Source organism: Alosa alosa, chromosome 21, assembly GCF_017589495.1.
Source record: "Alosa alosa isolate M-15738 ecotype Scorff River chromosome 21, AALO_Geno_1.1, whole genome shotgun sequence".
Taxonomy (NCBI): Eukaryota; Metazoa; Chordata; class Actinopteri; order Clupeiformes; family Clupeidae; genus Alosa; species Alosa alosa.
This window is the reverse complement of record NC_063209.1, coordinates 25,630,443-25,645,315: the sequence shown is the minus strand read 5'-3', so window position 1 is coordinate 25,645,315 and position 14,873 is coordinate 25,630,443. Positions and strand designations below refer to the sequence as shown.

At 41.5% G+C, this 14,873-nt stretch overlaps 1 protein-coding gene across 1 annotated transcript in view; it reads right to left on the bottom strand.

Annotated features, from left to right (window-relative positions):
• tnmd (tenomodulin) overlaps window positions 1–6,288 on the bottom strand; it is a 42,813-nt gene extending 36,525 nt beyond the window's left edge. The window contains exons 1-2 of the mRNA XM_048232371.1: window positions 6,173–6,288; window positions 1,077–1,211 (exon numbers count right to left, since the gene is read on the bottom strand). Coding sequence (XP_048088328.1) covers window positions 1,077–1,211; window positions 6,173–6,220 — 183 coding nt within the window. The 5' untranslated portion in view covers window positions 6,221–6,288. The remainder of the gene's footprint in view (window positions 1–1,076; window positions 1,212–6,172) is intronic.
• Between the last annotated feature and the right edge of the window lie 8,585 nt (window positions 6,289–14,873).

The window sequence follows — 14,873 nt, the reverse complement described above, 5'->3', positions numbered from 1 at the left end:
GATTAATAATTTTGATTTAGTTTCACATTAACACTCCAATGCTCATCCCTTGACTGCTTCTGAAGTGAGGATATGCATATTTTAGTTATAATTCAGGATACAAATGTCCCCTGATTTTCATTCTAAATCTGCTCATCATTTAGTACAGAGTCTACTCATCTTTGAGTTCATTGTATTGTCATCTTTGTCTTCCCTTCCTGGCCCTTAACATTGTCAGTCTAAATATATTATTCTCCAAGAAATGAAAATGATTTGTTACAGTTCCTTCCTGTTGAAGTATATTTGCAAAAAAGACTCATCATAATTGGTTGGCTAAATTAGCAATGATTTCTCCTCCACAAGTCTGTGTGTTAATGGGCCACTGACACTTCACAGACACAGGACTGAGACTCTGTGGCAGAGAGAGAGAGAGAGCCAGATTTCCAGAAGATAAATGACCAGGTTTACACCAACTCTAACAGCAGCGCGCCAGAGGTCCGTGTGCAAATTGAAAGGTGTTCGAGGAACGATGGCAATTAGAGCGAACGGACGCCAATGTATTAGGCCTGGGATTTGCCTGGTTGTATGGCAGCACAAGTCTTCCATCAATCAGGAAACGCCACACCTCACGTGACTGCATGGCTTCGCTAGCTAGGCCATCAGAGACTTCAAAGTCCTCGGGGGCGGCCAGTCTATTAGGCCATTGTGCTGTCATAAGTGATTAAAGACTTGCACTAATGGGTGCAGTCTGTGATTCTATTCCAATATTTATGTCAAATTCAACAAATTGTCCCTCAAGGTCCGCTCTTCACAACGCAAAAAAAAAGAAACTGTCCAAGTCTTGGCTCTGCAAATGGGAACCAACTATAGTGGCTCAACTATATATCTATATAGAGTAGTAGTTTGTACCAAGCGATCAACAATTCTAGCCAATCAACACATTGCTTCAGGAGCATGAAAGGGAACTGTGTAATTTGGTGTTATTTGATTGGTTGTTGAGCTCAACAATCTTTGGCCGGAATTACAGACCTTCAAGACGTCCTTGAGCCAAGGGGGCCGCTGGAAGGGTCTCCTGGGAGTGGCCTGAATGAGCTTACCTTTCCTAGAGTTGGGTTCCAGAAATGCCTCAGACTGAAGACACCGACCGTGAGCAGGAGGAACATCAGGGACAGGGCGATGGCCGCCCTCTGGTAACACTGGTGCCTGGCTTTCTTGTCTTTCCCCTCCTCCACCTGAAATAAACAAAAAGACAAACAAACAAGTAAACAAAATAAATAACCTCAAAAACAAACCCTCAAAGGACCTCCTCTGTAGCCCTGTATATCTGCATTTGAATCAACTCCTCCAGCAGATCCTCGAGCTTCTTCAAAGCATATTTACAGTGTAATGCCATTATGCTGAGCAAATGGTGGCTACAGCCCAGTTATAACCATGTCTTAAAAGTCTATATTAATATGTAACCCCTGGTGAGAGAGAGATCAGATATTGCCTTGTTCCTCACAAAATGAATTAAAAATGAATCCCACACTCCGAGATTGGTCTTATTGCCTTGTTCTCACTGGAGACCCGAGAGCATGAACTATGCAATTTCTGCATGATCAATACCATTAATGTTGAGGAGGAAGCATGATCAGTCGGAAATATGTATTTTTGCTCCGCTGTTTTGACATTGATGTATTGCAATTTATGTTAAAAAAAGGTACACGGATTCCCTCTGTGGTTCTCTAATAGCATTGGCCACTGATGACATTGTTTATAAAGGGAAACCTCACCATTTTTTTTAAACTTGTGCCCAATTTGAACATTGTTTTGTGTGCAAAAATACCGACTCTAGAGACACGCTGGTCCCTGACAGCATTTCTCTACAGTTAGAGAGCTAAAACAGACAAATTAGTATTTCTATAGAGATCCTTTCCATGTTGTCAAACATAATATTATGAGACTGTCAGTGGCGAAAACAAGTGTTTTACTTTGGCGCAAATACTCGTCCATTGATTTATGTTGTATAATCAGAAAGAAATGTTTTAGATCTCCAATTTAAAAATAAAATGTCCACAAGTCTGTTAAAGGGACACCAGGCAAGCCCGATGCTTTTTCTCTACGGAACTCCCCCTCGCTCGGTCTGAAGCTCTTTTCCTTTTTCCATTATACATTTCCATCTCTAGCGTTTTGTTAGCCTGCCTGCTTCGGTCGGCGGGTAGGATACACTGAACTTGCAAGCGGGATATTCTTCCTACAGGCAGTAGGGGCGGGCGAGAGAGTCTTCATTCGCCCTGTAACGAGTCATTTAACCATATACCAACTTACGAAGATGAGTAATTAACACGAAAACGTTGCCTGGTGTCCCTTTAAAATAATTGAACCACTGGTCAGATTAAAGGCAATAGGCTCTACAGAACTAGCAAATGGACTGGGTGTAACAATGAGAACGCCATGACAGGGGCAGCCGTGGCCTACTCGTTAGCGCTTCGGACTTGTAGTCGGAGGGTTGCCGGTTCGAACCCCGACCAGTAGACCACGGCTGAAGTGCCCTTGAGCAAGGCACCTAACCCTTCACTGCTCCCCGAGCGCCGCTGTTGTTGCAGGCAGCTCACTGCGTCGAGATTAGTGTGTGCTTCACCTCACTGTGTGCTGAGTGTGTTTCACTAATTCACGGATTGAGATAAATGCAGAGACCAAATTTCCCTCACGGGATCAAAAGAGTATATATACTATATATACACTTTAATATGACTGGAATTTGGGTTGTGTTCAAACAGTAGTCAAAGGGCCAAGTGGACACAAGACAGTCGGATGGAATGAAAGAAAGCATTCCTTGTTCATCACATGTACATCCAGTGGCCAGAAACAGTTGGTCATCAACAGTTTTCATACATCCTGTATAAATATTATTTCCTATTACCGGTATATGCTGCACATTGTCCATACACTGCTTCCAACAGACAGGGGCACTCACTCATTACAGCACATTCTCACTTCCTTTAGACTAGAAGGTACATGGCAACTTCAATTAAATTCAATTTTTGTCATGACAGGAACCAAAGAGAAAATGAATGGTTGAAAAGTTTTGCTGGCAAATTTAGGAAGAATTCAATGGCACTTCACCACTGAATTGTCTGATTAAATTCTTCTTACACTTGCTGTTTTGATAAGAGCCATTCTCTATGAACAGTAGGACATTTCTCTTGTTAGAGAGCAGAGAGTGAATTAATAGGCAAGTGCTGGGGACATTTGAATTCTGAAGAGATATTCCATCTCTCATTTATTAAACCAATCCCAAATGTGCCTGTTGGACCTGATTCCCCAAGCCGAAGACCACAAATTAATGAAGAAGGGGCTTTTGTCCTAAGCTAAGCAGCCACTGGAAAAGAGAATAGAAAGGCTCACTATTCATTGCAGAGCACCCTGCAGGTCTTTTACGATAACAAGAGGAAACACAGAGTGTGCCATACTTCAATTAGTCTCGTCTTCAATGAAGAGCAGCTTAACTGCTGATAAAAGTGCTTTTCTTAAAATCGCAAATCCCTCTATGTAGATCTGAAGTTGTACATACCTGTGTGAGTAAAGCAATCTTCCCATTAACAGCCCATTCAAATGTACAACAATGTATTATTTGCGATACTATGACTTCAAGATGACAAAATCATATGATATGATAAAATATGACAAAATCATGACAAATACTAATATGATTCACCCAAACCTACACTTCTAGGGCCCCATCGTGCGCCCGGTGCAAGGAGGCGCAAAACGTGACGCAAGGCTTATTCTTATCTTACACACAATAAAGTAAAGATTTTTTTTGTCATGCGCTCCACTTTTATTAAACCTTGCGCCCAGGGGTGTGGCAATTAACAACATAAGGTGTGGTCTGGCGCATGATCCAAAAATCGCTAAGCCACTGACCAAGAAAAATCTGGTCTATAGTGAATGGCGCATATGATACAGCTGAAAATGCACTGTCACGAGATGTAAGCAGCAACTCCTCTGCAGGATAAATATCCTTAGGATTTTTATTCAGTCATTCGAACAATATTGGGGCAAGTGTTGCTTTTTTTGGGCTATGTTTTCGACAGTAACCCCTTGTCAATAGTGAAAGTAATTAACTGTGAAGAACTGTTTTGTCATTGACTATGAAACCATGGTAAAGTTAGTTTTACTTTGCCTATGAGTTCAAATAATAGGCGAGTGCAGATGCATGTACAGTAGGCTATACTCTGCTAGTCACAAACAGGTTTTAGTAAAGCAAGGTTTAGTGGAATGATATCAGAAAAACCCTTTTGCGTCTAGCATTTAATCACAAAATCACACCATTAAATTAGTCAATATGAACTGGCCACACCTCTGTTTATAAACTTTGCACCTCTGACCATCCGTTTCTGATTGCCAAAATAGGGCCCTTTGATTTTTACATTTTTAATCATTCTAAATCGGCTACTGAAATTGTATGATTGAAGAACACAATGAGAGCTATGGTGGTTCTCCAACAGCACCTTTAAAAAAAAAAAAAAAAAAAAAGGGGACATGGTTAAAAAATAAAAAAATAAAATAAAACTTGAATGGGAACAACAAGGAGTTGCGAGAGCTCGGCATGATGGGAAATAGAAGGCTATGCGGCCACCTGGCCAGAAATTCCTCCAGAGGAAGAATTTTCTTCCAGCGTGGAAAAGGAAAAGAAAAAAGTGGCAGGAATCTCTACTCTAGTCCAGTGATTGCGTAAGCAGTGGAAACTTGACTGGAGGACAGAGTCCCGTCTGCTTCGGAATTTAAATTGCGGTGAAAATGCTTCACCGGCCGCCAGCAAAACGGTATCAAACCGGTTTAGGGTTCGGAACCGGCAACGCTAGTTCTGTACCGCAAGGTCTGATGTGAGTCGGGCTCTGATGGAGAGCCGGGGGGCCCCCTGCTGTTTCGTCAGAGTGAGAGAGAGAGAGGGAGAGAGAGAGAGAGAGCAAGGAAGAGGGAGAGACAGACAGGGGGAGGAGGAGGGGGGGCTTGAGAGAGAGAGAGAGAGAGAGAGAGGGGACTAAGGAAGAGGGATAGGAGGGGGGGCTTGAGAGTGACAGAAAGAGAGTGAGAGGTGGATGGAGCAGAGTGGAGAGGAAAGAGAGAGAGGTGGATGGAGCAGAGTGGAGAGGAAAGAGAATGAGAGGTGGATGGAGCAGAGTGGAGAGGAAAGAGAGAGAGGTGGATGGAGCAGAGTGGAGAGGAAAGAGAGAGAGGTGGATGGAGCAGAGTGGAGAGGAAAGAGAGAGAGTAAAGAGAGAGAGAGGAAAGAGAGAGAGGTGGATGGAGCAGAGTGGAGAGGAGCGTAGTGGGAGCTAGTGGACAAGAAGGAGGTGGATGGAGCAGAGTGGAGAGGAAAGAGAGAGAGCAAAGAGAGAGGAGAGGTTAGAGAGAGGTGGATGGAGCAGAGTGGAGAGGAAAGAGAGAGAGGTGGATGGAGCAGAGTGGAGAGGAAAGAGAGAGAGTAAAGAGAGAGAGAGGAAAGAGAGAGAGGTGGATGGAGCAGAGTGGAGAGGAAAGAGAGAGAGGTGGATGGAGCAGGTGGAGAGGAAAGAGAGAGTAAAAGAGAGAGAGAGAGAGAGAAGAGAGGTGGATGGAGCCAGAGAGTGGAGAGGAGAAAAGAGAGGTTCAAGGTACATATTCAGTAGCACTGGCAAGAAGTGAAAAATATACACTTATCCACCAGAGCCCGACAAAACAACTGCAGGAAATTTGACACCAAAAGGCTTTTGCAGGTATTGAGATTTTCCCCAAGTCTATGAAGATCAGTGCTGTCTGGCACATAGCAGGGTAAAAATAAAACCAAAAAGTTATAGAGTTTCTCCGACACTCAAAAGCAAATAAACAAACACAAAACTCAATTTAGACTCTCTTGGTGCCAAGACACCAAATCTGAAAATCCTCACTGAATTTTTTTTCTTCGGAATTCATATCTATTTTGTTTACTGTGATGACTATGCCTCAAGGCCCCTGTGGTCTTGGTGAATTCATTAACCAATCCAAGTGCAATAGTCCAGATAAGGCAATATATCAGATGAGTCTAAATTATTTAAAATTTAATATTACTGAATTACAGTCCCAGATATGCAAATTTATCTGGCAACACTGAAAAAAATAACATTAATTAAAAAAAAATCAACGATAACCATGGTTAGAAGCTATTTACAAAGTAACTTTCAAAACTCACATCTTTCCAGAGGGTCTGCTGACTATGTGACTGGGGGCTACTTTCCATATTGTCCTTTGCACTGTGGAGCTGAACTGCCTACTGAGTCCCTGGCAAGCAAAGAGTCAAGCCTATTCCACTGGCAATTTGGGAGCCTCCAGAAAAGGGAGGGAGGTTTGGGGATGGGATGGAATTACTTTAACACTTGTGATTCCTATTATAAGGACCAGGCAGATGTCTCCTGGCTGAAACCGTTCCTTCCCCACTCCAGAAAAGGGGGGGAAAGATGCAAACATCTAACTTGAGTTTCCAGCAGAAAGTTGACACGTAATGACAAGTGTTGGGCTGATCTCGACTGGAGGCCAATTCTCTCACCCTCCTTGTCTTTGAACAGCGACTCTCTCTCTCTCTCTCTCTCTCTCTCTCTCTCTCTCTCTCTCTCTCTCTCTCTCTCCTGAGTAATACGCAGCAGACGCTGTAGAGCTGACATCTTTACAGGGTCTGCTTACTGTTGCTTTGCGCAAACAAAATTTATAGAGAAGCGGTGAAACATCTGGGAGGTTTGGCAGAGACCCGACCTTTTATTGAATGAAGCCGGGGAAAATAAATATGACTCATTACTATAAGAGCTACTGTTTAACGCTGTGCAGTGCCAGACCATTAAAGTGGCAAATCTGTGATATGATAATTGATAAATTATATAATGTAAGTAATGTAATTAATAGAATTGAATGTAACTGTTTGTTCCAGATAAGTAATTTGACTGGACCAGAGCTTTACCGAGCTGACTTTATATATCATGCTTTGCACAACTAAGAATAAATCTCCAAACCTTGCCACAAATGATTTCTTCTAAAGAAACGGCAGCTTGTCTGTAAAACCTACCAGATAAAAGCAATGTTAAACTCAAGGTTATGTAGTTATGTGGAATATCAGCACAGCTCTGATCCTCTTTGGCACCTAGCCTGTGGCCCCTTGCCCAGCACTGAAGCAGAGCCGTGCCGATACTCAGTGGCTTGTAACAGTACTCCCCCTCCTGTGCTCCTTACATAAACAGCAGAGTAGCAAAGAAAACACAAGGATCTGCTTCACAAGCCATCACATTTCACTTGATCTGATTGCATGGTTTGGCCGTGTTTATGGAAACTACATTCAGATGATGAGAAAAAAATTCTACAAATCTACAAATGAATACGTTGATTCACCATATATCACAGACTTGAAATAAGGAACTGACCACAAAAATAGACATTTGACTTAGAAACGGCGGTGTTATGGCCATCATGGCCTCTACAGAGATGTTACATAACATTTCAGATTGGTCTATCAGCCATGCTGATATTCTGCATTACACTGACATTCATGTTACTATTAAATATAAATGGATTCTCCATAAGTGCACCCCAGTAGAAGTAAGATATTACCAATCTGAAGTCTTCAGTGTGTGAGAGAGCTAATACAAAAATAGAGTTTGACAATACAGATCAGAGGTTTTGAAGCCTGTGCGTGAACCATTATTTAAACACGCGGCCTGTCAGATCTACTGCTGAAGAGCTTTGTCAGCGCTTGTTTCCTATTTATATAAATCTTTACAGTTATCCTGACATTTAACAGGAGTAAATCACGCCGGTCCCACAGCAATAGTGTAATGTCAGCAGTGGGCCTCAGCACAAGGGGACCCATTACCCTAGCAGCAGTAGATGGGTGATGGAGGTGGAGGTGTTGAGGGGGGGGGGACATATAAAAAACATCACACCACAGGCGGTGGGCTAGGAGGACCAACTAAGAGGCATATTTAGCTCAGTGGGAGTCACAGCTATTGTGTTGCATTAATAAGCGCCCAGCAACAGGAACACTCCATCCTTATCTGACAAGCTGCATTGTTTGAAGAATTTCTCCCTTCCCAATTAGACGTGCAATCCGCTGTCTGCCGAGCACTACGTTCCACCTGACACATTATGGTTTTTCCGGCGCTCTGGCGCCCATCTTGACAAATCTCCGGAACCTTTAATTTTGAAAATGTCTGGGGAGTGCTCAGGAATGTATCACTTTCCATGCTTTGATATAACATTTTCTGAGTGAGACTCGAAAGGAAGTCGCAAGACGTGTGCGCTGGCTGTGTCAGCTGTTGCAGTAATGGGTATGACATAATGCACAGTTGTCGCTATGGCACCTTGGAGACAAGTGGTTCTCACTAGCAACCTTGAGAATGAAGCCTGCTGGCTAGGAGGGAGACCTAGAGGCTACTAGTTCACACTAACAACAGGAGAGTAGAGATATGTATGATATTCTCTGAAGTCTGATGCGGAGTGTGAGGCTTGAAACGTTACCTCTGGTGTTATTCTAATAAACAACTATAAAAGTGGAGATTTTTTTCAGCATTTTTTATCCAGCACCTGTTTTTCGATGTGTGTACAGTATGAACGTTTGTTTTGATATTCAATGTACAACAGAATTAAATAGAGTGGAAAGAATGTAATTATGTGTGATGGCATTGACATCTTTAACACACACATACACACACACGCACAAATGAGTGAACCTTATAATGAATGTCTTCGGCTTGGGAAATTGAATTTAGCCGGTAAAGGCAGTCATCCTCTTTTTTTCCGTTCTGTTGACATCCCACTTAAACACAATAACCTCCACCCACCCACCCCACCCACCCCATCCACCTCTCTCCAAGGACCCGTCCCTGTCAGGGATCAGTGCATGACGCCCACACATATCCATTGCCTGTGGAATCAACCACAATATCACTATCTTCTCGGGACAGAGCTGCCTTCATCTGGTCACGGCCAGTGGGCAAGGATACAGATAAAGTGAGCCAGTGGATGCACTGCTATGGGAGCCCATCCTTCACCTTCTCTGCTGATGCATCAAGATACACCAGGGGCCTCTCGACAGTCCCGACAGCTGGGGAGAGGTGAAATATGCCAGTGTCCGACAGGAGCTTGATTAGTTAAAGGCCTGTTCACTTCCGCCCGTTTAGAATCTAGGTTACACGCAATGTCTGGTCGCTATTTATAATAATAAATAACAGTTCTCGCCACGTCATACGCAAAGTGAGGCAGAATTGTTTTTTATTATGGTGTACGTTCCATCACAGCACTCAACTTTCATGTTCAAAGGGTAAAATTTCCATATGCATTTCACTTTCATGCACTCACATTAGGATGTACTACACCAAGAGAGTAACAGAGCCCAGCCAAACCCAGTGACCATTCATATTCAAATCAAACAAATGTGATTGTTTATTATTTACGAGGAGATAATAAGCGTTGGAGGAGAAAAAGAGGTAAGGAGATGAGGGGTTAGGATAGACTCCAGTCACCAACTGGCACCTCAGGGAATTTTCAATTGATTTGATTTTTCCTTGAGTAAGCGCACCAAGTGAACAAAATGTCTGAAGGATAACACCTCAGAGTCTTATGGGGACTCCCTTTGAACTGAAAAAAGCTGGAAAGCAAATAATACAAAATGAGGATTACAGCGTTGCAAATATCTCCCAAGTTTTTTTTTTTTTTTTTTTGCATTTATTCCCTACCTCATTCACCTTTGGAAAAAAGCTGCTTGCCACAGGATTTTCTCAATTTCTTGCATGGTGGGACAGGTGTATTTACTCTCATAATTGAATTCTTCATTCCCCAATTCAGAATGTGATTAAATATTAATACAAGTGCTTTTTTCTTTCTTTTGGAGTGTGTGTGTGTGTGTGTGTGTGTGTGTGTGTGTGTGTGGTGGGGGTTGTTGCAAAACAAATCAAGAAGAAAAAAGTTTTTCACTTGAAAATTACATCAGTAAGAATCGATTGCAGTTGGCGAGTGTGAGTTGTCAATTCTTTTTTCCCACAGATGAAGCATGAGTCTCATCGACACATAATAAACAGGAATGTTCAACGATCAGCCAGGTTTTTCAGTCCATCCACTCCAGGCATGGACCCCATGCCTGGATATATAAACAGCTGCAGGATAGACATTGCGTTGCTTTGTTTACCCATGGTGTGCTCTCAGCGGGATGCGTGCAATCATATCCTCCATTAGCGCAACACTGCCGCTGCTACAACAGCTTATTAGCAGAGGCGTCGTCAAGCCAAGCTTCTCATAATTTCCTAATGAGGAAAAAGGGCCGATCTGACCTTATTCGGGGGCTGTTGTGGCTCACGCGACTACAGTTTTTTTCAAATGCTTACACACTAAATCTTTGCTTGTCACACAATTTTCTAAACATATCTTCCAAACATCATAACCCCACACCAAATCTGCAAAACATTACAGTAATTCTCAGTGTTTCACTCAGTTTTCAATTTACTAAAACACATTTTGCAAAACACCACACTTAATTTTCTACTTACAGTAATTGTAATTTGCAATTTGGAAATCATCATTAGGTTACTGTTTTCTGATATTGTTTATCAATCAAGCAAAGTGCAATAATTTGCAAAGGATAGTGGATCAATTTATGCTTAATGGCCAAAGAGTTACGTCCGGACAAACGATTATTCACATGACCTTTGTTTTTATTCATTCGCTGTTTGGATCTCGAGGTTGTGAGTACAGTGAAAAAAAACAACTGAGGATGTTTGTGCTAAAAGTGGTGAAAGCATTAGCCCTAAGGCCTCCTCTGGCATTTCTGCATGTATATCACGATGGGTAAGCTGACCTCTGGTGTACAGATGCCTGACAAATGGATCCTGTTTGGAGCAGAAGTGGATAAAGAATGTCTCCACTCTTTGGGTTTGGATAAGGCTGGGACTGATCTGCTTTGAAACACAGTAAACAAACAGGTAACAGTCGACAACAACACCAGAGTCAGCATTTTCTTAAAAAAAATTACCCCATTTGGCCCAAAAATGAGGGAGAAAATACAAAGATGATTTTATGACTGAGCCATAAGTGAGGGCACGCAAAAATGAGTGTGTGTGTCTCTGTGTGTGTGTGTGTGTGTGTGTGTGTGTGAATTTGAGATTCTTTTTTTTTTACTTTGAGAAGAATGCGAAAAATGCAAGCACATTGCTTGCAAAAATATTCTGCATTCTCATTCAACTTTTGAGGCCTCATTGCAGCATATGGAGATATTTCAGGTTATCACAGAGGAAAGAGTAGGAAACATTTCAACTTCATTCAGAGGTGAAAAAGTAATTTCCAACAGCCAGCTACTTCAAGTCTGCATCACTGTGGCCTTTGAAATATGCTGCCACATTACCTTAACATCAGTTTGCCAGTTTTCATTTGAGACTTTCACACCAAACAACTTGATTTTAATTTCTACTGCACTCAGTAACGTGACATTTCTGTTAGCTCTTCCAATTAGCAATGCATTTAATTACAAATGAAACATTGTCCTATTTTAAGGGACTATTCAGCATATTAGAAATTCTATCAACAAAATGTAACTCAATGACTTCAAGAACTTATGAAAACGTGTAACAGTTAACAGGTTCAACTTCAGGGCAGATTAGGAAATTTGGCTATTTCACCCCAATTTAAATGAAGGTATTACACACTATTTCATGATGAATAACTCTCACTAATTAGACATATTTAGTCTATGCCATGACAGATGCCACATTAAGATAATTAAAAGATATATTACTATAGAGCTACATTCAATTACTACGATGCCAAGACAGCCTATCAACATGGAGCATATTTTGCCAAAGTATCACGAAAGCTGTCATGATCCTGGTACCACGTCAATGGTGACATGACAACATTATTAGATATCAACTGTCAGTACAACTAATGACTGGACATGAGCCACTGTTCCATCCCTGAAAGACATTAGCCATTTGGCAAGTGGCTTGAATGTTACAGGAACTACACACTCTGTCCTTTTTATCTTTTGCTTTTTCAACACTATATTTAGCTTTTCTATCATTATAAGTTGATGTAGTCTAATAATTTTATTTTGCACTTTGATAATGAATCATCTATTCTGAGCACAAGATATCTCAAGCGACCAGCATCAACAATAGGCTGATGAACCAGACAATGTGTATAATTTCAAGATTAGGCCCATACTCCACGGTTGAAATGACTGTGAATTTTGTGAGTGTCAGTAAAGTGCTACCATACAGTATATTGCTCATACAGTTAAGCTCAAGAATCTCATTCATTCAAGTCTGACATACTGCACTGTTACTGTGTCATTTATCGGTAGTAACAGACACAGGCAACATACATAGTGTGTGTGAGAGAGAGAGAGAGAGAGAGAGAGAGAGAGAGAGAGAGAGAGAGAGAGAGAGAGAAAGGGGGATAGAGAGAGATGGAGAAGGAGAGTGAGAGAAAGGGGGGTAGAGAGAGAGAGATGGAGAAGGAGAGAGAGGGGGGAGGTGGAGACAGGAGATAAGCAAGCTGAAAAAAAGGAGAGTGAGGATGAGAACAGAAGAGGTTCAATTAAAGTCGACACGATATTACACACTGCAACATTAGCCCATTCAAGTGATGTGATGTACAATTCTAATCAACTCACATGGGCCCTTACTCACCCTCACTCAGGCAAAACAGAGAGAGTTTAATCTATGCATGATTACTCTGGACAGGAGTGGGGACACACATTAGTGGGGACACACATTTTTTCCACCAATAAATAATAAAGTCTTAATTTGACCTTTAAAAACCCATAGTCTTAATAACCTAGTTATTGGGTGTTGTCCTCGTATTACTCTTCACAGTGCACTGACATTTTCGAATGACTACTGATATTTGAGACCATGATATTTGAGATTTGAGATTTGTTGTTTTTGGTTTGATAAACCTGCTTAGCCTGGGTCACCTGCACATTAGCAGCATCAACAACAAAAAGAAAATAGGTAATGGAAACAATAAATGACTTACTGTATCTGTGGATGAAAATATAGTGGCACCTACTCTCCTCCTAGATTGGCACGAGAAACTGTGGAAAAGCAAATAAAAATCTCATTATGTGACTGAAATCCCCTCTCTCCCTTCAGCTCCCACTCTTAATGTTTACATACATTTATTCATTTGTTTTAGCATTTGCATTAAGAATGTTCAGCACCTTGTCATCAACATCTCAGAGAAATCATTCAAATTTATTTACTTACTCAAGAAGTGCTAATTGACTACTTATACAGTAGCTCCCTGAGAAACAGATGTCTCAATATTTGCTGTTATATAAAGAGCCCACCTGGCCCTACCATCACAAACATTAACCAACGGTAAAGTAAAAGAGAAAATAAACATAAACACATTAGTGTGAATTTCTGCTTTTGGGATGACCGTGCATCCAGAGGTCACGCCAACCAGCAGCAGCATCCCGAGGAGACGACCGCTCTTTGCCAAGCTCGGCATGGCTCAGGAAGGAGTCCAAACACCAGCACTCAGCACTGAGCTCTGCCCTCGGGCCAGCCACCAGATTTCTCATGTCTGCTGGCTCGCATACCTTCTGCACATAAGTAGGTGTTTGACTTTCACAAGTCTCTTCTCGGCTCCAGCAAATGCACTTTGCGGCAAGGTTGTCATATCCTTGGTTCATCATCACAATCATTAAAAGTCTGTTTTAGCTCTGCACGTGCACAGATTGCTTTAGCTTTTGCTCAATGGAGTCCATTCGGCTCCCAAATGTCACTGTAACTGAATGCCCAAATGAATTGGCCTTGAAGACATTTGTTTTTCTTCTATGTGCTTTTAGTTGAATTTCCCCATACAAAACTGAGTGGCCAGCCTGTTGGACCACTGCGGACTCCTGCATTTTCGAATCATTAGACCTTCAAGACCAAATGTGCCAAGCATTTATTTATAGAAGTTGTCCACAACACTACAGAATATTAAAAGTGATACGAAAATAAATGCAGGGTAAGTGTAATAACATCATAATAAACATATTTTTTAGAACACTAACCCTGCACACTACTCATCAACATTCCACTGTGTCTGAACAGTATAGCAATTAATAAAGTGTGATCACTTGTTATCATTCCAATGATAATATGTACGAGGCACTCCACAGTAAGTAATGATGTGTCAGCAATTGATGCCTCATTAATGAATAATAATCAATATTGTGTCAAAATGACAGCACTCAATTATTTGTTAGTTAATTAGTAACTGTTCAACTTAAGGCAATGCTAGAAGACATATCGTGACATATACACTGTATCAATTGACCCAATCTTCAATATGACCCAATCTTCAATATATGATTTTAACCTCTCTTTGACCAAATAACTGATTGCAAAATGATGATCATTCTAAACAGAAAGAAAATCTGACATCTTTCTCTCAAACTGATATTTCTCTCAAAATGCCTTGATTTACACCCAACACTTAGGAGCCTTACAGTAGCACAGAACACTATTTATTAGCTGACTTTCTGTGCGTCTACTGTTCTTATTTTGTGAGACCTATAATCAACAGATGTCCACACACACACACACACACACACACACACACACACACACACGCACTCACACACACACACACTTTTCTGAAGAGCTAGCTTAGTCATCATCTGACAAAGATATCTTTAGGAGATACTCACGTTGAACAGTGACAGGTGATTGACTCGGTTATTGACTGGATCTCTGAAGTACATGCAGCTGGGGATGCTGTCCCTCACTTTGGCCTCGTTAAGGTGGCTATGGTCCAGCTGTGTGAGGCAGATGTTTCATAAATTAGCACCTGGCGGTGCAGGATAGGCTACAAGAGACGTGTCAAGCAATGTAAAATCTGTTATCAGTCAAGGCAGGCAAACTGCA